The sequence below is a fragment of the Hyaena hyaena genome, unplaced genomic scaffold (genome assembly GCF_003009895.1).
Source record: "Hyaena hyaena isolate Hyena2069 unplaced genomic scaffold, ASM300989v1 scaffold_68, whole genome shotgun sequence".
In the NCBI taxonomy this organism is placed as follows: domain Eukaryota; kingdom Metazoa; phylum Chordata; class Mammalia; order Carnivora; family Hyaenidae; genus Hyaena; species Hyaena hyaena.
Window position 1 is genome coordinate 1,350,587 of NW_024080700.1, and position 26,322 is coordinate 1,376,908.

The 26,322-nt window shown below is 54.3% G+C and overlaps 2 protein-coding genes across 3 annotated transcripts; both read right to left on the reverse strand.

The window, feature by feature from the left end:
- Positions 1-739: 739 nt before the first annotated feature.
- On the reverse strand, positions 740-11,964 carry CX3CL1 (C-X3-C motif chemokine ligand 1). Its single transcript, XM_039232572.1, has 3 exons — positions 11,795-11,964; positions 5,712-5,832; positions 740-3,935 (listed from the first exon to the last, which is right to left on the reverse strand). Exons 1-3 carry the CDS (start codon positions 11,862-11,864, stop codon positions 2,804-2,806), a joined length of 1,323 nt encoding a protein of 440 aa, XP_039088503.1. The 5' UTR covers positions 11,865-11,964; the 3' UTR covers positions 740-2,803.
- A 4,673-nt stretch (positions 11,965-16,637) lies between these two features.
- CCL22 (C-C motif chemokine ligand 22) lies at positions 16,638-25,688 on the reverse strand. 2 transcript variants are annotated; one of them, XM_039232648.1, is made up of 3 exons: positions 25,593-25,688; positions 23,842-23,965; positions 16,638-16,983 (listed from the first exon to the last, which is right to left on the reverse strand). In XM_039232648.1, the coding sequence occupies exons 1-3, from the start codon at positions 25,663-25,665 to the stop codon at positions 16,863-16,865; spliced, it is 318 nt and encodes a 105-aa protein (XP_039088579.1). In that variant the 5' UTR covers positions 25,666-25,688; the 3' UTR covers positions 16,638-16,862. The 2 variants fall into 2 exon arrangements, with proteins under 2 accessions (XP_039088579.1, XP_039088580.1); XM_039232649.1 differs by lacking the exon at positions 16,638-16,983 and adding an exon at positions 19,335-21,052.
- Positions 25,689-26,322: the final 634 nt, after the last annotated feature.

The following is a 26,322-nucleotide window of genomic DNA, read 5'->3' on the forward strand; positions in this document are numbered from 1 at the left end:
TAATAAAAAAAGACCTGTCAATTAAACTATGACAAGCCATGGATTGTAGGATAAATCCCAATTCCAAAGATGTCACAATGTAGAAAAAAAAATGTGCGTCTCAGAGTCCCTGAAATATTGTGTAATAATGGGCTGGACTTGATCTGCGGAAATTTGTGCAGTTCCCAATCTGCACAACTGTACATGGCAGCTCTTATGATGCCATCCTGGGACACTGGACGGCTTAGGGGCCACCAGGAGGTTTGTGTTTGGGTCCTATCTGTGACCACCCAAGTCCCTTGGGAAGTAATCCCTCTTTGATCTTCATCTGGACCAGCAATGAGTCAAGGTAGCAAAGAAGAAAATGTGACCCACTTTGCTCCCATGGGTCATCAGATCACTCATGGTGCTACCAAGGCCTCTGAGATGGAGGTTTAGTAGGTGTGGGGAAACACAGGAGTGGTTTCGGAAGGGAATCGGATTCCTGCCAGAGATGGGAGCCACTAGAAGTCTTACACTTGATTTTACACAGGCCCAGAGAGGTGAAGGCACTGCCCAAAGTCACACAGCGGGGCAGAGCAAAGCCAGGCCAGGGGCTCAGCCCTCCTCACCCCTACCCCTGCTGCTTCTCCTGCTGACTGGACAGGACTTCTCCTCTGCCCCAGGAAGCTGGACCCAGAGACTCTCGGCCCCTCCCTTAAGCCGTTGCCCCCGAGGCTGTCGTTGCTGAGCCTGCCCGAGAACAAGCTACTTTATTTGATTCACAAGACTTTTCAATTTTATTAATAAAATACAAAATGGCACAGACATTGGTGATAGGGTTGGAAAAGCAAAAGGATCAACCAACTCCTTCCAAAGTCCTCCCCAAATTATGCTTGTCCGTGTCCTGCTTGACGTGTCGGGGGGGAGGCGGGGAGACTAATCAAGTCCGTGGAAGGGGGACTAGCTGCTCCCAGCTGCCTTTTCACAAAAGCAGGCGAGCCCTGTCACGGGTGTCCCACCCCTTGAAGGCTCTCCACGCCTGGAGGAGCCCAAAAAAGTGCATTTAGACCTGCTGCCTGCCTTCAGAGCCATCAGAGTGCCCCCGACTAGAGCCAGGCCCCAACATCCCAGGTCATGCACAGCAGGGAGTGCAGGAGGGCCCCTCTCTGGGGACCAGAGCTGTGTCTGCTTCGATGAGCATCTGTCCGCCCCCTAGAATGTCACCCACACCTGGGGGAAGCCTGGCCCATAGGAGGCTCCCCAGGTTGGGGGCAAGGGTCACCCTCGGGGACAATCAGAGGGAGGTGGGGAGCTGCCCCCGGGGACCCTGAGGGGTGAGGCCCACCTGAGTCCTCAGCACCCAAAAAGGGAACCCCCGATTTTGCACCCACAACTTCCCTCCCCACAGGACGGAGTCTCTTTCGGAGGTAAACACGGAACCTCAGGTTTCAGCGGCGGCGGGCTCTGATCTCATGGAAAATGTCCCGGAGTCCCTGGCCCGGCCTGTGGTGGGCTGCAGGGGGAGGGAAGACCTTGGAGTGGAGCACAGCAGTGCTGTCGGGGAGGGAGAGAGGAGGAAGGGGCCGCCAGGCCGCAGAAACAGCAAACGCAGGGGCCCGAGTCCCTCACACAGGCCAGGGGCTGTCCCCCTGCAGCCTCCCCCCTTCCTTTTCCTGAGCGCCTCAGCCTCCCGGGGAGCCCGCAGGCTGAGGCACCTCCTCAGCCTGTCACACATCACTTGTGCCATCTGGGTGTTCCCACGAGGGCTGTTCTCAAAGCCAGGCAGGGGCCTGCCCATCACATATTCCAGCCAAGTCCCCACTCAGGGGGCCCACAGAGCTGAATCCCTCCAGCCAAGCAGGACCTGAGCTATCAGATCTCCCTTTTGCACCCGCTCCAAGTCGCAGAGCCCACCGGCGTGCCGGGCTCCCCGCGGGGAGAAGACCGGCTGAGGTGTTCTGTTGTGAGGCTACACCCAGGGTCTGAGACGAAGTCGAGGGGTGGTGGGGTGTCTCTGGATCAGTGAGTGACGCCCGTCAGGGTGCAGGCTACTGTCACACATTTGCCATGACTCTTTCCTTCCACAGATGGAAAACCAGAGGTACGAATGCCTTGCTGGGGTGGTGGTGGGCCCGGGACGAGAACCCCAGCTTTCACGCTCAAGGTCAATGTCCCTCCACTGCACAGCATCGACTGAGGAGAAGACAAACAAACCAACGCCACCAGATCACTTGGTCTCCCCTTCCCACAATGCCTAACCGAGGGCAGAGCCTTCCTGGGAGCAGTCCCAGGAAATGCCACACTAGCCTCATGCAAGAGAAGTCGGGTCCCCGGCTGGGTGTGGGCTCTGTACAGGGGACAGGGGAGATAGCACCGCAGGTGGCCGGGGTGCTGGCGACTGCAGCGGGATGGAGAGACACGATGGGGTCTGAGGGGGTGGGCAGGAGAGAAGGGGCCTGGCCTGAGGCTCATTTGTGAGATGGGATGACAGTGGCACCATGGGAACCAGAGGGGCTAAGCATTTGTTCAATAAATAACTGTTCGGTGGGTCAGGGGCTGTGTCAAAGGGACCTCTCACCAGCCAGCAGCAGAAGGTTCCTGACTTGGGGACACCGGGGTGAGTTGCAGAGGCTACCACTCCTCTCCCGGGCAGGTCGGCAAAGGTCAAGAGTGGCCCCCCAGGGTATGCCCGGGAGCTGGGAGCAGGTCCTTGCGAAAGACCCTGCCTCCTTGCTCTGATCATCCCAGCTCAGGCCAGGCCCTTGGGTGAGGGTGGATGTGAGGATGGGGGACCCCAGGCAGCTGTCTGAGTTGAACAACTGGATGCAGGCAGATGGGCCGCTCACACGGGCACCAGGACGTAGGAGTTACTGCCGCAGCTGCGGGGGACGTAGCGGAGCCCGTCCACCATGTCCCCTGCCATCTTGCGGGGACAGCCCTGGAGGCTTTGATAGGCAAACATGGCCACCCCCAGGCAGAAGAGGAGGCCAAGGAAGGCCAACAGCCCTACCGCCTGCCTCCGGGTGGCTGCCTGGGGGTCGGGGACAGGAGTGGTGAGGGCCTCCAGCCGGCCCACAGAGGCCTCCTCCGCCTTGGGGCTCCAGCTACCTGAGGCCACTGGCTCCCTGCTGGAAACACTGTCAGAGGAGTCAGGGACCATGGAGAGAGGGGGCATGCTGTCAGACCCCCTGAAAGCATCCGTGTGAGCCGAAAGGGGACCCATCTCCGTGGGCCCTAGAGAGCCCCCTGTCGTGGGGTTCTGTCCCTTGTTCCACACAGACTGGTCCTCTGAGGCTGTGTGTAAAATGGTGGGGACCTGGGTAGGGAGGGCCTGGGTGGAGGGGGCCTGGGTAGGGAGGGCCTGGGTGGAGGGGGCCTGGGTAAGGAGGGTCTGGGTGGAGGGGGCCTGGGTAGAGGGGGCCTGGGTGGGGGGGGCCTGGGTGGAGGGGGCCTGGGTGGAGGGGGTCTGGGTGGGGGGGGCCTGGGTGGAGGGGGTCTGGGTGGGGGAGGCCTGGGTGGGGAGCGCCTCAGAGGCCTTTCCCTCAGCCCAGAGGCCCGACCCGGGTTTGTACGCAGAACTCTGCCAGGACCCTTCGGTGGTGAGGGCAGCGGCGTTGGATGGTTCAGTTCTCTGGGACCCAGCTGGAGGCCCTCCATCTGGAGCCTTTGAGGCGGAGGGGAACCTGGTCCCCCAGGAATCAGCCACGCCCGTCGGCAGCCCTGGGGAAGTCTCCAAGGCCCTCTGTGCCTCCTGGCCACTGCTTTCCCCGGTGGCTTTGGGCTCTGTGACCGCAGACTTGTCCATTCCCCTGGCGGCCAGGGTGGTCCTGGGCTCACCCACGCCAATTTGCTTCTCGAACGTGCCACCATTTCGAAGCGGGACGGCATTCTTGCGATCTAGGTGTTCCATGGCTTCCTGGACCCATTTCTCCTTTGGATCAGCACAGAAGATTTTGTTCTGTTTGGTCCTCAAGCTACAAGGAAGGAAGACAGGGACCCAGTGATGCCCAGATGCCATGTGGGGTAGGGGCACTGTGCAAACGCGCTGTGGGTGAACAGACCCGGCCAGAAATCCTGCCCCCAGCGCTTATCAGCTGCAAGCTGTGAGCTGACTAGACTGGGCAGCTTGACTTCTGGAACTTCCGTGTCCTCGCCTGAGAAATAGAGATAGCATACCTACCTTCTGCAGGGTGACCAACCTCCCCGGGACAGAGGGGGTCCTCAGAAAACTGGGACAAGTCAGTCACCCTACTTCTGTGTTATTGTAAAAAAAAAAAAAAAAAATGAAAATGATAAAAGCACCTGGCTCAGAGTGGGAGACTCAGGGGACCAATGTGAATGATAATATCATTACTGTTAAGGCAGGGGGGCTCTGTGCTGTGAGTCTTCTGACTGGGGGAGCCACCAACAGGTGTTGCCTGCTGTCAGGTATGTGGCTGGTGAGCTCTGGGGGGGGGCTCCTCTCTCTGGAAGGAGCTGATTTAAACGTCCTCTTCCTCCTCTCCCTCTGGACCTCTACCTCGAGTCTTAGCGTGCATTCTCAGCCTGAAGCACACTTAGTGACCTACAGCCACATATATGGTGGTCCCGCTGCGACCCCAAGCACCGTCCAAACCTTGAGCTTCCTCTAGCTGGCTCACTGCCGAGCACACGGCTCAGAGCTGACTGGGACTCACGCTCCATGCCACTGTGCTAAGAGGTATTTCGCCTGTTTCAACCTTACACCCATCCTGAGAGGCGGCTACCACGCTCATCCCCATTTGACAGATGAGAAAACCGAGGCTCAGAGAAGTAACGTGAATGTGCGTAGCTCCAGGTCACTGGGAAGCCAGAGGAGTGCAGGAAGCAAGCATGAGCTTGCAGGCCCCCACAAGTGAGGTGCTGCCCGGGGCCACAGTCCCCTCCCTGGGGCTTCCCACTTCCTCTTTACCTAGAAAACAGAAGCAAATATGTGGGGGAGCCTGGGGGAAGCAAGCCTGAGCCGGCGAGCAGAGAGGCCAAGCAGCAGCCCCTCTTGGTAACCGTGCTGTCAGTGGAGTGAAGAACATGACTGACTTCCCTTAGCTGAGCCTAGACTTAGAGAGCCCGCTAGCCATTTCCTGACGGCAGTCCTGAAGGTCAGTCTGTGGAAAGGCCTTGGGGCTGGGCTGGACCCAAGAGGGACCCCAGGAGAGCAAGAAGCCCAGATAGTCAAGGGTCCCGACAGTTGGGATGGGTCAGGGTGGGGGGGGGGGCAGTTAGCTCAGGTTGGCCCCTGCTCCAGATCTCACTGGCATCCTGTTTCCTCAGCTGTCAAGTGCAGATTATAATCTCTGCCTTTCCCACTGCAGCGGCTTTTGGGCACCCTGCCAAGCTGCTTATTTACAGCTGCTTTTCGTCCTCCAAACTACCCATTTTATAGATAAGGAAGCTAAAGCCCAGAGGGTAGGGAGTGTGAGCAGGGCCGCACAACCTGTAAGTGGTGAAGCCAGGATTGGCACCACATCCGTTAGAGCCTGTGCTTCGAGACCACAGTGCTTTACCTCCCCAGCAGGTTCAAGGGCTGCCTCAAGCACCACCCCCTCGTAGCTGTCCCAGGCCAAAGGCCTTTCAGGAAGCTGCTCCCAGCTTATATCTTGGGACACAGATATCGAGGTCATCGAGGAGCCAGGGGGCCAGGAAGAGCATTCGCTGAGGCCCTTGGCAGGAGCCCAGGTTGAGGAGGAAGGATGTGGACAGGGATTAGTAGAGGCCAGGAGCCCAGTACCTACATGATGGCACGTTTGCCGCAGGATTCTTGATTTCGTTGGTAGTGGACTAGTAAAGTCACAGGGATCTCCGAGGTCATCTTGCTGCAGGTGACGTTGCATTTCTTCACACCGAGGTGCTGTCCTGAGCCCACAGAGGCCCCCAGTCAGCAGGACTGTCCAAGGGCATCTGGCTTCCCACTCCCAGGCCAGCTTGTGCCAGCCACACCATCCGAGACACAGCCGATGCCCTGCACACCCTGCTCTTCAAGGCCCTTGACCCTGGCCCCCTGGCCCTTGTCAAACCTCTCTATGCCTCAGTTTCCCTACCTGTATAATAGGCACAGTGATAGTTTCTACCTCATTGGGATGTTATGGAAATTAATGAAGAAGCTCTTACTGCCTGGCACGTCGTAAGGGTTTATTTTCAAAATCAAGTTGCTTGGGTGACTGGGTGGCTCAGTCGGTTAAGCATCCAACTCTTGGTTTTGGCTCAGGTCATGATCTCGCGGTTTGCGAGTTCAAGCCCCGCATCTAGCTCTGCACCGACCGTGCGGAGCTTGCTTGGAATTCTCTCTCTCTGCCCCTCCCCTGCATGCCCTCTCTCTCTCAAAATAAATAAATAAAAACTTTTTTAAAAGCTACAAAAAATTTTTTAAATAAAATTAAGTCGCTGTAGTTGGTCAGTGTACAGAAGGGGAGATAAATCAGAGAGTGACAGGGACCTGCCTGAAGTCACACAGCCAGCAAGTGATGGGACAGGGTCTCCTGGGAGGCCAGGCTCTGATCCCTTCTTGGCCCATGGGTCTACATCCCCCCCTTTTCCCCCAGTAAGTCACCAGCTCAACAATCTCACCCAACTCTCTGCCCCCCCACATATACACCCCACTCCTCCCTCTCCAGCCGATCCGTATTTGTGTATTTCCATGCCCTTTGAGACACACCCAGACCTCTGTCCACCACATCTCACGGGCCCACCCCATGACACATACACACACACCAACCAACAGAATGGCACAGACATTACCCCCCCCCACAAAAACACATAAAGGTGTACATATGATGGAGCACATGTAACATAATGAATTTTAAATGTGTAAGTGCAACTGCCTTCTCAGGAAGCGAGGAGTTGGGTCTGCTGAGTAGGGAATCCTTCGTTATGCCATTAAGGGGAGTGTGGGGCAGTTGCTAAGGGGAATCGAGGGGACCATTTGGAGCCCCCTGGGTGAGACAGGGGAGCAGGAGTAAGGAGGAGGGGTAGGAAATGGGGGCTGTGCATGGAGTGTGAGCACAGTGGATGGCTAATGGCCTGCTGATGGCATGAGCCAGAGAGAAACCCCAGGACAGGGTGAGGGTGACTTGACAGGCAGCTGAGGGACCAAACATTTTATGTAAACATTTGCAAAGCTGTTTGCATTGCTTATCCTTTCCTCCTTCCTCCTTGCCCTGAAATCTCTGCAAAATTTATTCTGCTTGGTGTCTTCTCAAGAAGGGTATGTGAAAAATAAGGAAGGGACTGAGTTTTGGAGCTGAGTCAAGGTCATATGCAGCAGAAGCAAGACCCCAGAAGGTTTTTGCCAAATTCTAGCGGCCAGGACTTCCAGGGCAATGGAGTCCAGAGAAGTGAATGGTCTCCAGCCCAGCAGAACCAGGAAGGGCCCAGCTGATCCTTACTCATGCACAAGTATTGACACAGACATAGATGTGCAAACAGGCTCCCTGATACAGGTGCACGCGCACACACGCACATGCACCCCTTCTAGAATGTGCCGCCTCCTCTCCCATCACTGCCCCGTGGTCTCAGCCTACCCCCACTGTAGAAGGGCAGGTCAGGGTCTGCAGGGCTGCGTGAGCCTGGGCCATCAAGGGGCCGCACTAGCAGCTCCCGAGGTGGGCAGGGAGCACTCCGGCGGCCGGTCCCTAAGCCACAGGCTGTCCTTTCTCTCTGAGGGACCAGGATGTGAAAGTTACTTTGCTGCTATCACCTTTGAAATGATTCAGCTGCATCCTCCCCAGGCCCTGTTGAATAGAGCCAGGAAGGCCATTCCCTGGATTGGTCTCATAGGTGCCCTCTCAGAGCCCCCCAAAACAGTGCTCCTTGGTGACCTGGAGCCAGGGGGAGGCTGCCTGCAGGCAGGAGGGATATGCTGTGTGAATCTGCTCCCTTGACTCTAGGTCCCAGGCCACTGCTCACCTCTGAGGCTTTAAAGAGCCACAAAGTCAGCCTGTCCCCAAAGTCTCCACTCCCCTGCCACAATGCCTAAATGCCATTGGCCAGGTTCTGTTCTTGGTTTTGCCTGGGGAAGGGTTGTATAACTAACCTAAGGGGGCTTTTCTTCTAGGAACTGAAATTTTCTTTTCTGTCATTGGGGATGATGCTTCCAACCAGCCAGCCATTTACTGTCATATGAGCTTCAAGAAGGCAGGGACCTTCTTGGTCTTGGTGTCACAGTGCTTCCTGGCACAAAGTGGATATTCAGTAAATATTCATTGAATGAAATAAAGTCTTAATCTACGTATCCTTCTGCCTACCTCCCCATCTGCCTGCCCATCTATCTTATCCCTCCATTTCCTGATTCAGCCAACACTTAAGCGAATTACTTTTGAGTATCTACAAAGGCCCAGGCCCTCTTGTTCTTAACCCTGAGCCCTTTCTCCCATCGGTGCCGGTGCTGAGCTTAGAGAGAGTATCTCAATCCCAATAAACACTATTAGCTCGCAGCGTTTTCTCAGTCAAATGCCAATTTTCCCTCTTGCCAGGCCCTGTGCTGGGTGCTGTGAGGCACAGTGAGTTGGAGGCCCATCTCTGCCCTCAGAACATCGCAGCCTGAAGGGCAGCCAAGGCACCCCCACAAGGAATCATAACTTCTGTGTCTGGACCCTGTGCTTAGCACGGGCTCATCTGCCCTGATTAGTTCCCAGCATCCCTGCAAAGGGAGTTCTTCCCCGCAGAAGCTGATAACCAGAGAGGTTAAATGACTTGCCCAAGGCCACACGGCTGCTTAGTGGCAGATTTTGTTTTCCTCCCAGCCTCCGGACATCCTGCTGTTCTAAACAGCCTTAAATATCAGGTGGAAACACCATGTTCCAGAATATACCCCAAATGTGCTGAGATTTGCATGAAGGAGAGACTACTTCCCACTACAAGTAATCAAGGGAGGCTTCTTGGAGGAGGTGCCCTATTGGCTGGACCTCAGGGACTGCTAAGAGGCTTACAGGCAGGAGAAGACAAGAATGTTGTGGGTCTGTGGGTGAGGTGACAGAGGCAGGGCTTGAGCCATTGCTCAGGTGAGTGTCCTGGACAAGTCCCCTAGGCTGTCTGAGCCTCAGTTCCCTTACCTGTAAAAGGGACGTGATACTATCTGCTTCACAGGGTGGATGTGAGAATAAAGATTTTTAAATATCTGGACCCTTAGAGTAGGGTTTACTCAACAGCAACACCATTGGCATTTGGGACCAGATAATTCTTTGTTGCGGGAACTGTTTGGTGCGCTGTAGGATTGTTAGCATCATCCCTGGGGAGAATTCTGAGCATCCCCAACCAGAAATGTCGGGAGGTTTGTAATAACAAAAATGTCTTCAGAAATTCCCAAATGCCCCCTGGGGGGGCCAAATCACCCGTTGAGTACCACTGCTTTACAGGGATGCCCACAGAGATCTTCCCTTGTCTCCCTCAATGGCTTCTTCTCTGGGGGCCTCTCCTGACGCCTACTTAAAATTTCAACACCTCCCTCCCTCGCAAGCCCCCCTCTATATTCTTTTAAATCACAGCATCTTGGGGTGCCTGGGTGGCTCCGTCGGTTAAGCGTCCGACTCGATTTTGGCTCAGGTCATGATCTTAGGGCTCTTGAGTTTGAGCCCCAAGTAGGGCTCTGTGCTGGCAGTGCAAAGGCACTCTCTCTCTCCCTCTCTCTCTGCCCCTCCCCCACTCGCTCTCTCTCGCAATAAATATTTAAAATTTTTTTAATATAAATAAATCACAGCATGTTTTTCTTTCTAACAGACCAGATCGTTGACTGATTTATTTGCTGTGTCATCTGTCTTCTCCGGTGCGCGTTCAGGGGACTGGGATCTTTGGGAGTTTTATTCACCGATGTGGCCCTGGCACTTAACAACAGTGCCTGGCACCCAGTTGGTGCCCATCAAATTCCTGTTCAATGAATGAACAAAACTCACAAGAAGGTACTTTGTGACACATGATATTTTAACCCACAAAGAAATGGAAGCATTTTTATTTAAATTCAACAGGGGCCTGGATCTCACGCTCTGAATTTATTCTCCCCTGCCTTCCCCATCCACCTCCACAGCTAATCAGGGGGCAGATTACGGCAGTTTAAAACAGGTTTTTTTCTTCCCTCTTTCTTGTCAGGGCTTGAGTAGGAGTGAATGCGTCAGTGCTCGGGGAGAAAATTCTCTGCTCTGACTTGTATCTGCAGGTTTGTTATATAAAGCAGAGGAGCCTCCCCGCTGCCACAGCCCCGCAAACCCACATTTGGGGACTGACGCATCTGCCCTGCACCAGCCAGAGCTGCAGCCACAAAGCACCCAGCCCCCCGCCTCGGGGTGTCTCTGGCTTCTGGACCAAGCCGCACACCCCGCAGTCTTGAGGGGACTCCCAGGGGGTCTCTCAGAGCCATAAACCTCAGTGTGGGTGAAGACCTCCAAGGTGAGTCTAGCCGGATGCCAGGAGGAGGAGGTGAAATTGAGGCTCAGAAAGGTTGAAACAATGTATCTTCCAGCAAAGTCAGTGACCAAGATTAGGGCAGAAATAAACAGAGTATCCAGGGTTCCCCCATCCCAAACCTGACCTGGGATCCCCTCTTCATCTTACCATAAGAACCCTTCACTCCTACGCCCACGGCCCGGCTTAGTATAAGTATATCCTCCTCCCGCTTCCAAAATGCATTCCTAGGCTTTGGAGCCTCACCGCACAGGAGGCAATAGGTATATTCAAAGGTGTAGTAGGTGGGACAAAGGAAGGCAAGACCCCACTCGGGGTCACGGCTATGGCAAAGCAACTTCCATTTGACTCCCTGTCTTCTAGTGCTCACTGCCTCCAAACACCTTGGGCTTTAGGGTTCAAGCCCAGGAAGCAGGCAGCCAGTAGCACTCGGCCTCTGATACATCCCTCCCACCTGCTCCCTGGTCTGCTGCTGGTTTTCCCCACACAGGAGGACTCGAAAAGCAGTTTGCTCCTTGGAGGTGTCTGGGAAGCTCGAGACTGTTTTCATTCTCCCAGACTTGCTGTGTGTCCCAAGGCAGGCTCCTAGCCTCTCTGAGCCTCAACCTGCCAGGTGGTCTGGCTCAGACAGTTCTCGGAGGCCATGTGGCCCACAGAGGTGGTAAGCTTGTAGCCACACTGTCTCCTGCCCTACTTGCTGACTGTGCATCCTCGGGCCAGTTTCTAAACCTCTCTGGACCTTCACTTGAATCATGTCAGTGGGATGTATACATCATGCCCTACCATGTCCTAGGTTCCAGAAAGCAAGTATTTGGAGGTGAAGGCATTTTCTAAGCTACGCTTGGAGGAGGAGGATCGCATCATGGTTGAGATACGGGCAGAGGGATCGGGACTACAGACCAGAGCAACAGCAACAAGCGCAATCCATGATCTGCAATGACCTTGACTGAACTCCACTGATCCTGGGCCCCCTACTCAAAATCAGGGCAGGAGAGAACCCTAACCATGGCCTGGGCCAGGGCCAGGGCTGAGACTCAGGAGTCAGAGCTGCCAGTGACCCATTGACCCCTGACGGGAAGACCCGGCCCACTGTCAGCCAGAGCTGCCCACCCAGATGCCCAGCAGGGACCTCCTCAGGGCCCCTTTGTGCCCGGCACCCTTTTGCTATCCACACCACCTCTTTGCACTGCCAAGCATTAGCTACCTTGCTCACTGGGCCAGGCAGGCAGTGCAGTCTCTGAGCCTGGAAGCCTTTCTAGGGAGAGGGGCAGCCCTGAATCTGGGGTCAGGGAGGAACCCAGCCTCCTCCATCACACCTTTTGGAAGGAGCCGCTATGGACCTTACCCAGGTCGGGGCTGGCCCCCCACCCCCATGTCAGGTCTGAAGGGCACAAATGGGGCTGGATGGAGTCCCCCCCACACTCACCAGCTAGCAGCGTGGTCAGATGGCAGAGGGCGGCCAAGCGGAGCAGCCACGAGAGAGGTGGCGGAGCCATGGCTGAGGGCTGGCGGAGGTCCGGGCGGGGGTCCAGGCAGGGGTCCGGGCAGGGCCGGGGTCTGAGCTCAGTGCCGTTCCCTCGCCGCCTGAGCTCTGTCGCTTTCTGTGATGGCTTTTTATAATGGGGCTTGCTTGCTGCCTCTGCCTCCGCCTCCAGCCCCCGCAGGCAGGATGGGAGGAGAGAGGAAGGGAGCCTGTGTGCAGCAGGCAGCAGGCGCTGGATTCCTCAGGACGTTGCCAAGGAACGGAATTGGCTCAGCTCTGGCCTGCAGCAGGGGGGTGGGGGGGGAGGGAAGGGAGAGGGTACTGGGCTGGCTGCTCACGAGGGTTCCTCACTTCAGACCTGCCTGGGAAGCCAGACCAGCCTTGAGAGCATCAAAGGCTCTCTCCACCCCATCCTCCCCACCCCCTCCGGGGCTAGCGACATCCACTCACCCTAGATCCTGGCCTGGGACCCCAGCCCTAAGTAAGCAACCAACAAAACAATAAAAGACCAGAGTGCTGGCTGCCAGCAAGCCAGGAGGGCCTCAGGACCCTACAGTTTGGATCTGACAAGCTCTCCTTTGATCTGAGAGACAGATCTCTCCCACCTCATGAAAGACCCCCCCCAACCTTTTCCCCTCGAAGCCCCAGTTCCTGGGGGAACTCATTCATCAATGTATCCCCGAGCCCCGCGTGGAACCTGGAAAACAACAGGGGCTCAGTACAGTACGTGTTTGCTGAAAGAATGATCCGGCCCAACTTCATAGGGACAGATGGTGAAACTGAGGCCCAGAGAGGGGGTGGGATCACCTCAGGTCATTCAGAGCACTAGGGTGGAGAACAGACTAGACATGCACCGGGGTGCATGTAGTTGAGGACATGGGAAAGAGCCCCGGCCTCCCGGCCTCCGGCTCCTCGACCTCCCCTTTCCACCTTTACAGCCACTGCCATCCCAGCTCGGGATTCTGGGAGGAACATGGCTGCCCATCTCACCCTGGGTAACTCTGGGCCTCTTGGCTTGTCCTTGACCGCACCTTGGTAGGTGCCTTGAAGAAGGCCTCCCCCTCTTGGGGGGCCTCGTTTCTCCCTCTGCACAGGAGGAGTTGGGCTCGCCCACTGGAGAAGGGGGCTTTGGAGCTCTGACCTTCCAGGTTCTCCCTCCGTCGCAGGTGGTGACCGCAGGCCAGCCAGCTCCCGCCACGCCGGTGGAAATGCATGGAGGTGTGTCGGTGCAGCACAGCCCTCTTCGATGGCAGCCCTCCCTGAAGGCGATGCCAATTCCTGACACTCTAGAAGAGTCCAACGGTCACCTAGCCCAGCCTGATGCCAGGAGTTAACAATGAACCCCACTCTCATCTGGGTGCCTTTGGCTACCAGCCAGCCGGAAACCAGTGGTATCTGGGAGCCACTGCCCCAGGCTACGCAGTCAGCTGGTCTAGGCTGGGCTGGGTCCTACAGCCAGAGGCCCCCTCCCTCCCCCAGGCACAGCAGGGCTGCTGGGAAGTAGGAGGCTGAACACCCCTTCCTGATGGGGAGAGGAGCCCCTGGCTCGGGCCCAGGGCGCCAGGCTTGGAGAGCCCGTCCCGGTCCGAGCAGATATAAAGCCAGTGACCTTCACACTTCCGTTGTCCAGCCCCTCATCTTAAGGCTCGGAAAACTGAGACGCAGAGAGGGACGAGCAGTGGTAACAACTGAAGGTTCTTTCTACCCCGTCCATGTAGGTAAGAGCAGATGAGGAAGGGGGCAGGGGGGAGGGGAGAGAGAAGAGAGGGAGGCAGGGCTGGGTGGGGGAGGGGGAGAAGCGGGAGGAGAAGGGACCAGGGAGGGAGAGGGCGGGGAGAGGCAAGGGACAAGTCCAAGGAAGCCCTCCACTTCACAAAGGACAAGAACCAGGTTGGGCCAGGTATTTGAAAGGTCAAGACCCTTGTTCCCCTGGCCCCAGACTTTGCTCCATAGAAGTATTTAGAAAGCAGAAACTTTGGAATCAGATGGCCCTGGGTGTGGTACTACTCCTGTGTGATCTCAGACAGCTTCCCTACCTCTGTGAGTTCACACTTAACTCTGAGACCGGCACTGTTTCAAGCGCTTTGTATGATTAACTCGGGTCGCCGTGACCCAGCATGTAAGCAGAACACTAGCGCGGTCCATTTTATGGGTGGGGAAACTGAGGAATGCAAGAGTTCACCAGCCAAGAAGTGAGGGAGACTGGATTTGCCCCAGGCAGCTGGCCCTGGGGTCTGAGGTCATGACCACCAGGCTACACCACCTCCCTCTATCCCCACTGTGAGGAAGGCTGAGGATTAAGTGAGTTTACACCCATAAAGTGTGCAAACACAAAGTATGCTCAGCTTTTCCGTCTTCAGCCCCTGGGGACATCCCTACCCTCTTCCGGCCCCACTCCTCCCCCCACAATATTGGGAGAGTCAACCCCACCTACCTTATCAAGGTGTTAAGGACTCAGTTTAGATAATTCAGTTTGGACACAGTAACTAGGCTTTCAAGTCAGCCAAGACCTGGGGCCAAGCATGTTACATAACCTCTCTGAGCCTTCCTTCCCCATCTGCAGAATGGGATGCTAAGAGCCACTTCACCCAATCACTCACGGAGGGAGTTGATGAAATAACAACTTTCACAGGGCCAGGCACGCAAGAGCCGTGAGTGTTTGCTGTTAAGCCGTGGTGTGTGCCTGGCCCTGTGGTGGCACGGGGGACCCAAAGGCAAATATACTGAGTCCTTGCTCCAAGGAGCCCTGGCTCGGTAGGAAAGAGAAGTCCTGCCACAGACTCTAAGGCTGTTCCAGGCCAGGGAGAGAAGGCTTTATTCTTGTCCAGGAATCAAGGAAAGCAGGAGCGAGCGGGAGTGAGAGATCGTGTTTCAGTCAGAAGATGGGCAGAATCTTGCTTGGTTTCTTTTACAGTGTAGTTTTGAAAAATTGTAAACACTAAAGAAGGAATGGAAGAAAGACCTTTCATATCTTCGGCACCTATTCAATGATTAGCGTTTTCCAATACTTGCTTTGTCTTTTGTTTTTTCTGCCAAGCCATTTCAGAGAAAATTATGGATGTCTGAAATGTTGCCCCTAAATCCTTCAGCACCCATCTCCACGGGATAAAGACACTGTCTTACATAAATACACTATTACCCCACCTAACAAAATTAACAATAATTCCTGTATGTCATGTAATATTTGGTTCATATTCAAACTTCTCCATTGTCCCCAAAATGTATCTTAAAGCTTCACCTTCCTTCCTCTTTCCTTCTTTACCCCCCCTTCTTTCTTTCCTTCTTCCCTCCCTCCCCTCCCTCTCTGTTACTTTTATTTTTTGAACTAGAATCTGATCTAGGTTTATGCCTTGCGTCTGGGATTTCTTTTCAGTCTACAAAAGACCCCCTGCACACCCACTTACTGAAGAGTTTCAAGACTATTGTCTTACACACTGATCTCATCGTTTATCTAATGGTTTCCTTATGATCTCACCTAATTCATTCTCCTAAACTATTCACTTCCTATAAATTAGAGTTAGATCTACAGGCTCAATTAGATCCCAACTACATGTTTTTGGCAAGACTCTGTTATGAATAATGCTGTTCCTTCCTGTCACACCTGTTGCATCCATCCTGGACACAGGTTCCTCTGCTGCTCTTGGTGGATTGATTGATGAGCACTTACCCTCGGTCTCTCTGCTGGAGAAGGGTTATCCCCTTTGTGATTTGTTTTTGTTTTGTTTTTTATTTGAGAGAGAGAGAGAGCTGGGGGGGGAGGGAGAGAGAGAGAGGGAGAGAGAGAGAGCTAGGGAGAGGGGCAGAGGGGAAGAGAGAGAGAGAGAGAGAGAGAGAGAGAATCGCAAGCAGGCTCCATGCTCAGCACAGAGCCCTATGCAAGGCTCAATGCAGGTCTCGATCTCACAACTCTGGGATCATGACCTGAGCCAAAATTAAGAGTCAGATGCTCAGCGGACTGAGCCACCCAGGCGCCCCTTACCCGCTTTGTGACTTGTAAGTAACCTGCACTGGGCAAATGGGCAGGATTTTGACATACCACTCCTGGCAGAGGGAAGAAGGGGAGGGGGAGTGGCCCGATGCCATTGGCTCTGAGGAAGAAGCGGGTGGGGAGGCTGCTGGCGGGCACCTTAAAGCTGGTGTGAGGAGTGAGAGTTCTGTTCAGGGGTGGAGGGGACCTGGAAGGTTCTGAGCTGAGGAATAACTAGAGCAACAATTAGAACAGCGCTGCGTGGCAGGAGAAAGCGTTGACTTGGGGGTCAGTGGGGAGGAGGAGAGGGAGCATCCTCCCCACACCTTCCTCAGCCCATCTAGGAGCCCGCCTGGGTGCCCCAGGGAGCAGGCAGCCTGCGTGTTCTTGTGGGAGGGGAGGGGCTCCCCAGCCCACCCCCCCCGAGCAGAACAGAAACAGAGGAGCAGGGCGCCAGGGACACTCCCATGGGCCCCCAGGATGGTAGGAGGGACAGGGTAGCCAGTGGGATGGCCATCTCCAGGGCCCCTGGGGAACAGTCCTGCCTAGTTCTTCCCCACCTCACCCACCTCTGCTCACCTCTTTTCGTCCATAGGAAGAGCTGCTCACATGCGCTTGGCCCTTCCTCTGTCTGTGCACAGCCCTAGCCGTACCCTCTTTTATCCGGTGGCAAGATACACATATCAGGAAATTTACCTTTCTAACCATTTCTAAGTGTTCAGCTCAGTGACATTCAATCTCTGTGTAACCATGACCACCATCCATCTTTCGAACTTTCTTATCTTGCAAAACCGAACCGCAGGGGCCATTGAACAATAATTCCCACTTATACCTCCCCCAACCCCCATAGCCACCAGTCTACTCAGTCTCCATGACTTTGACCCCCCTAGATGTCATGCAGTGCTCGTCCTTTTGCGACTGGCTTATTCCACTTAGCATGATGTCTTCAAAAGCTCATCCCTGTTGCAGCGGGACTCAGAATTTCCTTCCTTTTTAAGGCTGAGTCCTATTCCATTGTGTGTGTCCACCGCGTTTCGCTCTCCATCACCTGCCAGACACTGGGGTTGTTCCCACCTTCTGGCTACTATGGAGGACACTGCCATGAACATAGGTGTACAAATAATCTGTTCCAGTCCCTGCTTTCGATTCCCCGGAAGTGAGATTCCTGGAAGATATGGTTATTCTATGTTTAATTTTTTAATATTTTTTTAAAATTTATTTCTAGGAGAGAGAGAGAGAGAGAGACAGCATGAGCAGGGGAGGGTCAGAGAGAGAGGGAGATACAGACTCTGAAATAGGCTCCAGGCTCCGAGCTGGCAGTCAGCACAGAGCCAGACGCGGGGCTCGAACCCACAAACCGCGAGATCATGACCTAAGCGAAAGTCGGACGCTTAACCGACTAAGCCACCCAGGCACCCCTCTATGTTTAATTTTTTGAGGAACCACCATACTGTTTTCCCCAACGACCACCCTGCTTTACAGTCCCACCACTAATGCACGAGGCTGCAATTTCTCTCCATCCTCAAATGATCTTTTTCTCTAAGACTGTATTTTATTTTGTCTTTTTTCTAAGATTTTATTTTGTTTTTTTAATATATTTTTAATTTCTTAAATTGTTTTAATATTTATTTGTTTATTCTGAGAGAGAGAGAGAGAGAAAGCCAGAGCACGTGGGTGGAGTGAAGGGCAGAGAGAGAGAGTGAGAGTGGGAGAGAGAATCCCAAACAGGCTCCAAACAGTCAGTGCAGAGCCCAACATGGGGCTTGATCCCATGAACCACGAGATCATGACTTGAGTCAAAATCAAGAGTGAGGGGCACCTGGGTGGCTCAGTCGGTTAAGCATCTGACTTCAGCTCAGGTCATGATCAGGTTTATGGGTTTGAGCTTTGCTCATGCTGTCTGTCTGTCTCTCTCTCAGAAATAAATAAAAACATTTTTAAGAAATTAAAAAAATCAAGAGTCAGATGCTTAACTGATTGAGCCACCCAGGTGCCCCAAGATTTTATTTTTTAGTAATTTCTACACCTAACGTAGGACTGGAACTTAAACCCCGAAATCCAGGGTTGCATGCTCTATTGTTTGCCTTTTTTATAACCGCCATCCTCATGGGTGTGAAGTGATATAGCCATCTGGTTTTGATGTGCATGTTCCTGGTGATTAGTGATGTTGAGAGTGTTTTCATATGTTTATTGACATTTGAATACCTTGTTTGGAGAAATATATATTCAAGGCTTTGCCCATTTTCTATATTGGGCTGTCTTATCTCATTGGCTTAGTCTTATCTTAGGCTGTACCTTCTTATCTCCTGGATTCTCACACCCTCATGTGCTCTTGGTAACCTCGTGATAACTGCTTTTATTGCTGCTCTCTGTTCACAGAGGAAAAAACTGAGGTTCACGGGGACCAAGCAACTTTCTCCAGACTACCAGTCAGTGAAAACTCCTGTCATTATCTGAATCCATGACTGTGGCCTTCCCCATGCTTCTCCCTGCCTCCCAGACAAGTGATTCTGGGGTCTGAAGCTACTGCCCTGGAAATCCTACAGCAAGAGCCAGATCTGAGGGGGAGAAAAGGCCACTTGTGCCAAGATGTCCATGGCGAATGTTTACACTGAGGAAATAATGACGATGTCCCAAGGACAGTGGAGTCCTTTTCGTTGTTTTGGCAGAATGAGCCAAATTCCAGGAACTCCAGGAAAGCAGGCCTAAGGGGTTCAGAATCACACGACGCAGACCCTCCCCAGACCCACCCCCTCCTGCTCCGAGACGCACAGCTTGGCTACACTTCCCAGCATTCCTTGCCGCCAGGGTGGCCACGTGACTGAGTTCCACCAATAGCAGGTGGACGGAAGCCAGGCGCCCTTCTTTCCTGGCCTGGAGTGTAAGGTCCTCCCACAAGTTTTACATTCTCTTTCCCCATCTGGGAGAGGATGGAGAGCAGTCCGGGTCCTGGAGGAGGGCAGGCTGTGAGAAGGAAAGAGCCTGGGTCCCTGAATGACCCCGTGGAAGGTAGCCCACAGACCAGCTTCAATCGAGCCACAGCGATTTTGGAGCTGTTTGTTGCAGGAAACAACCTTTCCTGACTAATACACTTTCCTCCTCCACTGCGGTGATGCTTGAACGGGGAAAGTTGAGGCTAGGTTATTGAATCAGTGACTAAATGACTCACTGATTGGCTGACTGAATATGCCGCTTAAAGCTCTAGACTTAGGGGCTGAATGAATGGCTTCATCAGATCCTCCTGACAAGAGCGTGGGGGAGGAGGATGGGGGGGTGAACGTGGGCAGGCCTGGTGGACCAATGTCTGGAGTTTTCTCTGGGCACCTGCACCACTACTCCCAAGGTCCTCATGTCTAGTCCTGGCTCCCCCGCCCCCACTCACAGGGTGACCTTGGGCAGGTCAACTCACATGTCAGTAATATTAAGCACTTCCCCAGTGGGAGACAGGGGGCAATCGTGCCCCCTGCACCACCTTCCAGGGCCAGCAATTGCCAAGAAGCCAAGCAGACGCCGTCATAGAGGATTTATTTTTCAGAAGGCCTGAGGGACCAGGGCATGACAGCAGGGGAGGGGAATCCCAGGACGCCTGAGGGCCCTATGCACGGACAGTGGGCAGGCTGAAATGTTCAGTGTTCGTGGTGGGCAGATGACCCCCGGGCTCCAGGCCCTGGAAGACACTGAGTTTTGTTCCCCATGTCTTGGGCCTGAGCCCCACAGCAACCCCATAATATGGGTCTTCGCATTCTCACATGAGGCTCAGAGAAGTTCGGTGGTATCCTCAGAATCACACAGCAACAACTACCCTGCTAAACTGCACCAGGCTCTCTGGAAAGAAACCAGCACATGTAAAGTTTATTTCCTTTACCTGGGGAATCTATTGTCCCTGAGGAAATGCAGAAAAGCCCCCAATCCTGTGACTTATCCTGGCCTTTGTCAGCTGAAAACACTCTCCACCCAAGGCTCCTTCACTCAACTGTAGCCTACACACTCGTAGGGCCAGGAAAGCTCCACCTCATCCGCCTCCCACACAGTCCCAAAAACTTTCCATTCATCTCTTTGGCTTCTTAAGCATTTGCCCTCTTTTCTTATAGAAATACAGCTAGAGCTTGCAATAGCAAGCCCCAAGGGTAGTCATTCACACCATAGCATAAATTTGGCTATGGGTTATTTGGGGAAGAAGAAAGGGAAAGTGGAGAACTCTAAAGACATCAAGCCTGGGTGTCAGAGGTTAGAGGAGCAAGAGGGAAACAAGAAAGAGTAAAGAGACCCAACACAAGGGTAAAATGGGGAAGAGAGGTGAATCTGGGTAAATCTGAGGCTTCACAATTGACTCAACTGGCTGCTTTCTAGATGAACTCGAGTCTCTGTATTGATGTGTCAGGGCCTTTGGGGGATGGGCCATGGCAGAGGAACATTACTTTTATTGATTCTGTCTGTAGCCATTCACCAAGCCCTGATTCTGAGCCAGGCCCTGTGCTCTGTGTTGGAGGCCAGTAGACAAAGTAACAGGTGTGAGACCATGATCCAGCCAGTGGGGCTGGAGGACGAGCCCCCTGAGTCCTGAGAATTCTGGGCAGACTGTGATCAGGGCTGTTAAGAGGGGACAGAGGGCCAGGGGATAGTTGAAAAATAAAAATTGTTGGCTGCTTGGGTGGAGCAGAGCCTCAGAGGGCTGGCAGAGCCGGACAAGCACCGGTGGTGGGGAGGCCTCCCTGGGAAAAGGCCGGGAAGTGGAAATGTACGGCACAGATGTGGAGGACAGGGAGCTGGGGTCCAACAAGTGTGAAGGGAAATGAAGCAGGGCTGGCGACAGGGGTGCTGGGCCCAGGAGCTCTCACCTCAGCTTGGGGCATTGGGGAGCCATGGAACCCCATGGAACCATGCTGCTCATGGTTTTGAGCAGCAGAGTAACTGACTAGGATCGTGGCCCCTCTGGCTGCGGTGGGGCAGAGAATGGGTTAGAGGGACAAGAGAGGGGATGAATGACCGTGTGGCGGCTCCTCTGGGGTGACAGCTATAGGCACAGAGGTAAGAGATTGCAGAGAGATCCATCGGCTTTGTTGAGGCGCGGCCGTAACGGCTGAGAGGTAGGGCTCTGTGAGCCTTCCTGGAGGAGCCAAGGCCACGGTCAGCAGGGCAGGGCCCTTCCTCATGGGCTCAGCTTCTGCAGAATCTTCTTTACCCAGGGCAGCCTGGGGTCAGCACAGATCTCCCGGTCCCTGACTGTTAGGAACCTGGAAAGAGACATCAGGGAGGTGATGAGGGGTCATTAGCACGCAGCAAGGTGCCACATCCCTTCTCTGGAAGCTTAACATTTATGAGTCACTTATGTATGCAGAGATGCCCGCTAGCCAGAGTCACTTAGCATTTATGAGGCACCCTCCCTATGCAGGGGTACCTACTATATACAGTGGTTCAAAGGTTAGGAGGCTCCGTTGTACATAAACATACTTCTTAAGCGCGGTGGCAGGGGAGTGGGGGGAGGGAAGGCAGCTAGAATTTCCTGGACTCTTGGTCTAGGCTTGAGTGCCAGGTCAGGCCAGGAAATAGAACACCCAAGAATCTCGTGATCATTGCTGGCATCATAGCCAAGAACGTGAACTTTGGAGCCAGTTCCTCTGGCCTCACTCTGCCATTGTTAGCACATCCCTTAGATGGCACATCTGTGAAATGAAGATAACAATCGTGGTCCAACGTCATGGGATTTGAATGAAGATTAGATGAATTAATATAAACGGGAGTGTTAGGAGCAGTGCACAGCAGATAGTAGGCGCTTAACTGTACCAGGGGCTGGCTTGGACTTTTAACATTGATTTTCTTTTCTTTTCTTTTTTTAAGTTTATTTTAATGTTTATTTATTTTTTGAGGGAGACAGACAGACAGACAGAATGTGGGCAGGGGAGAGGCAGAAGGAGAGGGAGACACAGAATCCCAAGCAGTCTCCAGGCTCTGAGCTATCAGCACGGAGCCCCATGCGGGGCTCAAACTCAGGAAACTGAGGTTGTGATCTGAGCCGAAACCAAGAGTTGGATACTTAACCGACTGAGCCACTCAGGCGCCCCTTAACATTGATTTTCTTAAAAAGTCCTTACAACAACAACCCAATAGGCCCTATTATTATATCCATTTCATAGGTGAGGAAAGTGGGGCCTGAAGGGGTAAAGCAGCCTGCCCGAGTGTGGAGCTGGTATGATCTGATTCACTGAGGTCCCTGGGGGCACACAGCACAGAGCAGAGGAGTAGACACTGACCCCAGATCACACGGCAGTTGCAGGCTAAATCTCCCCCCTTGTCCCAGGTGCAGTAAGTGGCAGGCCAGGCCCTTCAGCCACTGTGCCTCGGCCATTGTGGGAGGGAAGGGACTTAGAGCTGGCCAGTGGTCAGACACCCCCCCCAGCCTGGCTCCCTTCCTATCTCTCAAGAGCTTGTCCATGAGGCCTAGAAGCTCTGGCTTTCCTTACTCCCCTGATCTGCCCCTCACCCCACAGACACCCAATGAACAGAAAGAAAAAGAAGGCAGCAGTGTGGGCAGCTTGCCCGGGCCGCTGTGTGACACTGGGGGAGACTCAGCCCCTCTCTGAACCTTGATCTCCCCATTTGTCAAGACACATTCTTTGCAGAGTCCCTTCTGGCTCACAATCCAATAATCACATGTGCTGTATTTGAGCCTCTATTATATGCCAGGCATCGAGCATCACACCTTCCACCTCCTATTCCTGTGCTCTGTGATGCTCAGGAGGCCCCATAACCTCTCTGGGCCCATTTCCTCATCTGTAAAAAGGGCACCATAACAGTACCTACAACATAAGGTCGTTTCAAGGATTAAATGAGTTAATATTTATAAAGTGTTTACAACAGTGCCTGCAAGCCCTCTCTAAATGTTTGGTAAATAAAAATAAATGAAGGTGATCCCTCCTGTTACACTGATGGGGACACAGAGGCTCTGCATCGAAGTGACCAAAACCCACTTTTTTGTTATTCACCTGCAGACCCCACCCCCAAGGGATGGATGAGGAGTAAGGAGGAGCAAATGAGGAGATAATGATGGAGCCCCCAAGCCTAGACACCCTGGTGAGTGGCTTCGTAGGCCACAGTCTGGAAGGAGCTGGAGCCCCAGGGACGGCGGCCCCAGGGACAGGCAGTGAAGTAAAGAAGCGGAGGGAAAGAGGCAAAGGAGAGCAAGAACCTCAGGAGAAAGCCCGGAACGAGGACCCGGGAGTCCCGGTTCCAACAGGGCAGCCTAGAGCGAATCCCCCCCCCACCCCCTGCCCCGCACCTGCTTCTCCATTCATAAAATGGAAATTGAGGTGCCTGGGTGGCTGGGTCAGTTGAGCATCCGACTCGATTTCAGCTCAGGTGGTGATCTCCTTCCTCATGCTCCCTGCTGACAGTGCAGGGCCTGCTTGGGATTCTCTCTCTCCCGCTCTCTCTGACCCTCCACCACTCACTCTTCTCTCTCTCTCTCTCTCTCTCTCAAAATAAATAAACTTGAAAAACAATGGAAATGATCGCGCTTCTAGTAGCTCTGCCGGGAGGGTTACCCGAGAACCGCGCCTGGACCCCGGATGGTATGTCAGCTCCGTATTCCTCTGGGGCGAATCGGCCGCCTCAGATAACGCCCAGGGCGCCGGGGAGGAGGGGCCCCAGGTGCTGCTGATGGGAGCCCCCCACGCTACAGCTCTGCACTGCCCCCACGCTCTGCAGCGTGTAAACCGCCAGCTGGTGCCCTACCCATTCAGCCCTGCATCCTCAGAGCCCGGCAGGCAGCGGGCGTCCACATTTAGCTGCTGAATGATCGTGTGGCGCTTTCTCCTGGTCCCCTCCAAGCCCGGGCCCAGCTGTTTCTAGGATGGAGGCCGGCTGCGCTCCTCCCATCCTTGGGTCGGCCCGCTGCTGGGCGCTCCCGGCCGCGTCCCTGCCTCCCCTCCTCACACCGCGCCGTCCCTGCCTCCCCTACTCCTCACACCCCTACTCCTCACACCCCTACTCCTCACACCGCGCCGTCCCTGCCTCCCCTACTCACACCACGCCGGGCCTCCGGCAGGAGTCCGAGGTCCAGTAGAAGTACTTCAGCATGCGGAAGGGCAGAGGGCCCCGGAAGTAGTCTCGGCAGCAGATGCTATCTTCCACGTTGGCGCCATAGGGGCCTGGGGGAGGAAGATGTTTGGGAGATTCACCAACTGGGCACGGACGGGTCCCTCTCAGCCCCGTCCTCTGAGCCAGCGTTTCTGTTCTCATGCGGAAGGTTGGTGCCCAGAGGACTCTGAGTCCGCAGAGTCCCCCATCTCAGGGTCTCAGAGGAGCACTAAGGGCTCAATGTCTACCATCTGGGCCGGCCTGGTGGAGGCAGAGGGATTCACAACGACTGAGAACCAATGATGCCTGAAGCTTCTAGGTGGGACCCAGAGACTCTGCACAGGCAGAAGCCCCAGCTATTTTTTTAAAAATATTTATTTCTGAGAGAGGGAGACAGCATGAACAGGGGAGGGCCAGAGAGAGAGGGAGACACAGAATCTGAAGCAGGCTCCAGCTGTCAGCACAGAGCCCGACACGGGGCTTGAACCCATGAACTGTGAGATCATGACCTGAGCCGAAGTCGGACACATAACCGACTGAGCCATCCAGGCACCCTAAGGCCCAGCTATTGTAGGCGAGGTCCCTGGACCAGGACCATCAGTATCACCTAGGAGCTGGTTGGAAATGCCTGGCACCCAGCCCCGGCCCCACTGAGTCAGACATGCATGTTGATGAGTCTCCAGGCAATCCAAGAAGTCTGCTTCAGCTCACACCTCCTGCAGCCTTCCTGGTGCACGTGGGGAGGCTGAGAGCCAGAGAGGGAGACGACTTGCCCAGAATCACACAGCATGACTCTGGAGAGTTAGGACAAGGTCTCAGGCAGAGTCCAGTCATGCGGACCTGGGTATGGGTCCTGCTCGGCCCCGAGTCACTGAGCCTTCCTGGGCAACTCATGTAGCATCTCTGAGGCCCAGTTTCCTCCTCTGACTCAAGGGGTGATAATAATACCAAACTGATGGGGCTTTTAATGCAGGAAAAGCTCTCAGGAAACCCAAGGATAGCTGCCTGGTTCCCAATCCAGGGCTCGTGCCCTGATCCAACACAGGGCAGGAGGATTTACACTGAGACGGAGAAGAGAAGGTAGGGCCTCGGTGTGGAGGGAAGGTTCTGGAGCAGAAATGAAGTGGCAGAAGAGCAGGACCAGCTTTCCAAGAGGGTATCCGTCATGCCAGCTCCTTCCTCGTCCCATCCTAGATGACTCCTTTTGGTGGCTCCTTCTCCAGCCCCCCCAAGCATCCTATGCTTGCATTCTCTGGAGTAGGGGACAGCAGGCCATGTCTGCCACCAGCCCCCAACCCAGCTGGGACAGATTCTAGACTCCACGCCTTCAAGGCTACCCATTTAGGGTGCCTGGGGGGCACAGCCGGTTAAGCATCCGACTCTTGATCTCGACTCAGGTCATAGTCTCGAGGATTCGTGAGCTCAAGCCCCACATCAGGCTCTGTGCTATTGGTGCAGTGCTTGAGCACTCTCTCTCTCTCTAAATAAATAATAGATACATTTAAAAATTTTTTTAAAAAGACTACCCATTTAACAGATGTGTAAACTGAGGCCCAGAAAAACAACGTGACCAGCTCAGAGCCAGTAGCAGACTGGGGTCATCTGCTCTCAGTCCACTCCTCTTTCCACTACACGAGGAAGATACCCCAGTGTCTGACCCTGGCCTCTACAGGGAGTCTTCCCTCTCCCCAGCCTCACCTGCCTCAGTTGCTTGAAGCGTCACAGCAAGGAGAACAAGGACAGCCAGGAACAGAGTCTTCAGGCTGGCCATGCTCTTGTCCTGTGTGTCCCAGCCCAGGTGTCTGTAATCACCGGATGACAGGAGGGTCTAGTATTTAAGTACTTGCTACACCCACGAGCCTCAGACACTCTTAGTCACCGGTGGGCCCAGAATCTCTGACATTCACATTACGAAAGAAGAACTCCCGCTTCCTCCAAATAGAAGGAAATTCTCTGTGGCTTGGAACAGCTCAGAGGGGACCCCCGCCTTGTCCTTCCCTCTGGGTCTCAAGAGACTTGTAAAATCCCCCTTGAGCTGGGGCTCTTAGAGGCCTGTGCTCCCCGGAGTCCTCGCACGGTGTGGTCTTTGCCATGCCACTGGATGGCTCTGGGATCAGTTTGCCCATCTGGAAATGGGGGCGATGGTTTCACAGCCCTACCTGTTTACCCCAGTGGCTGTCGGTAAGACAAGTGAGAATGTGGACAGAGGCTGACCAGCCCTAAACCCTCACCTGGGACGGAGGCCCATCCACACCCTTGATCATCTTCATCATTGATCTGTTGTCAAAGGGAGAGGCGTGAGAATCCGCTGGGCTGGTTTCTGTGGCCCTCACTAGCATCTTCTGCCGCTTCTCCCCAAATCCCAACGTGGGCCAACTCATGATCCCCTCAACAGTTTCAAAGGCTCCATACGTTCCCATCCTGCCTG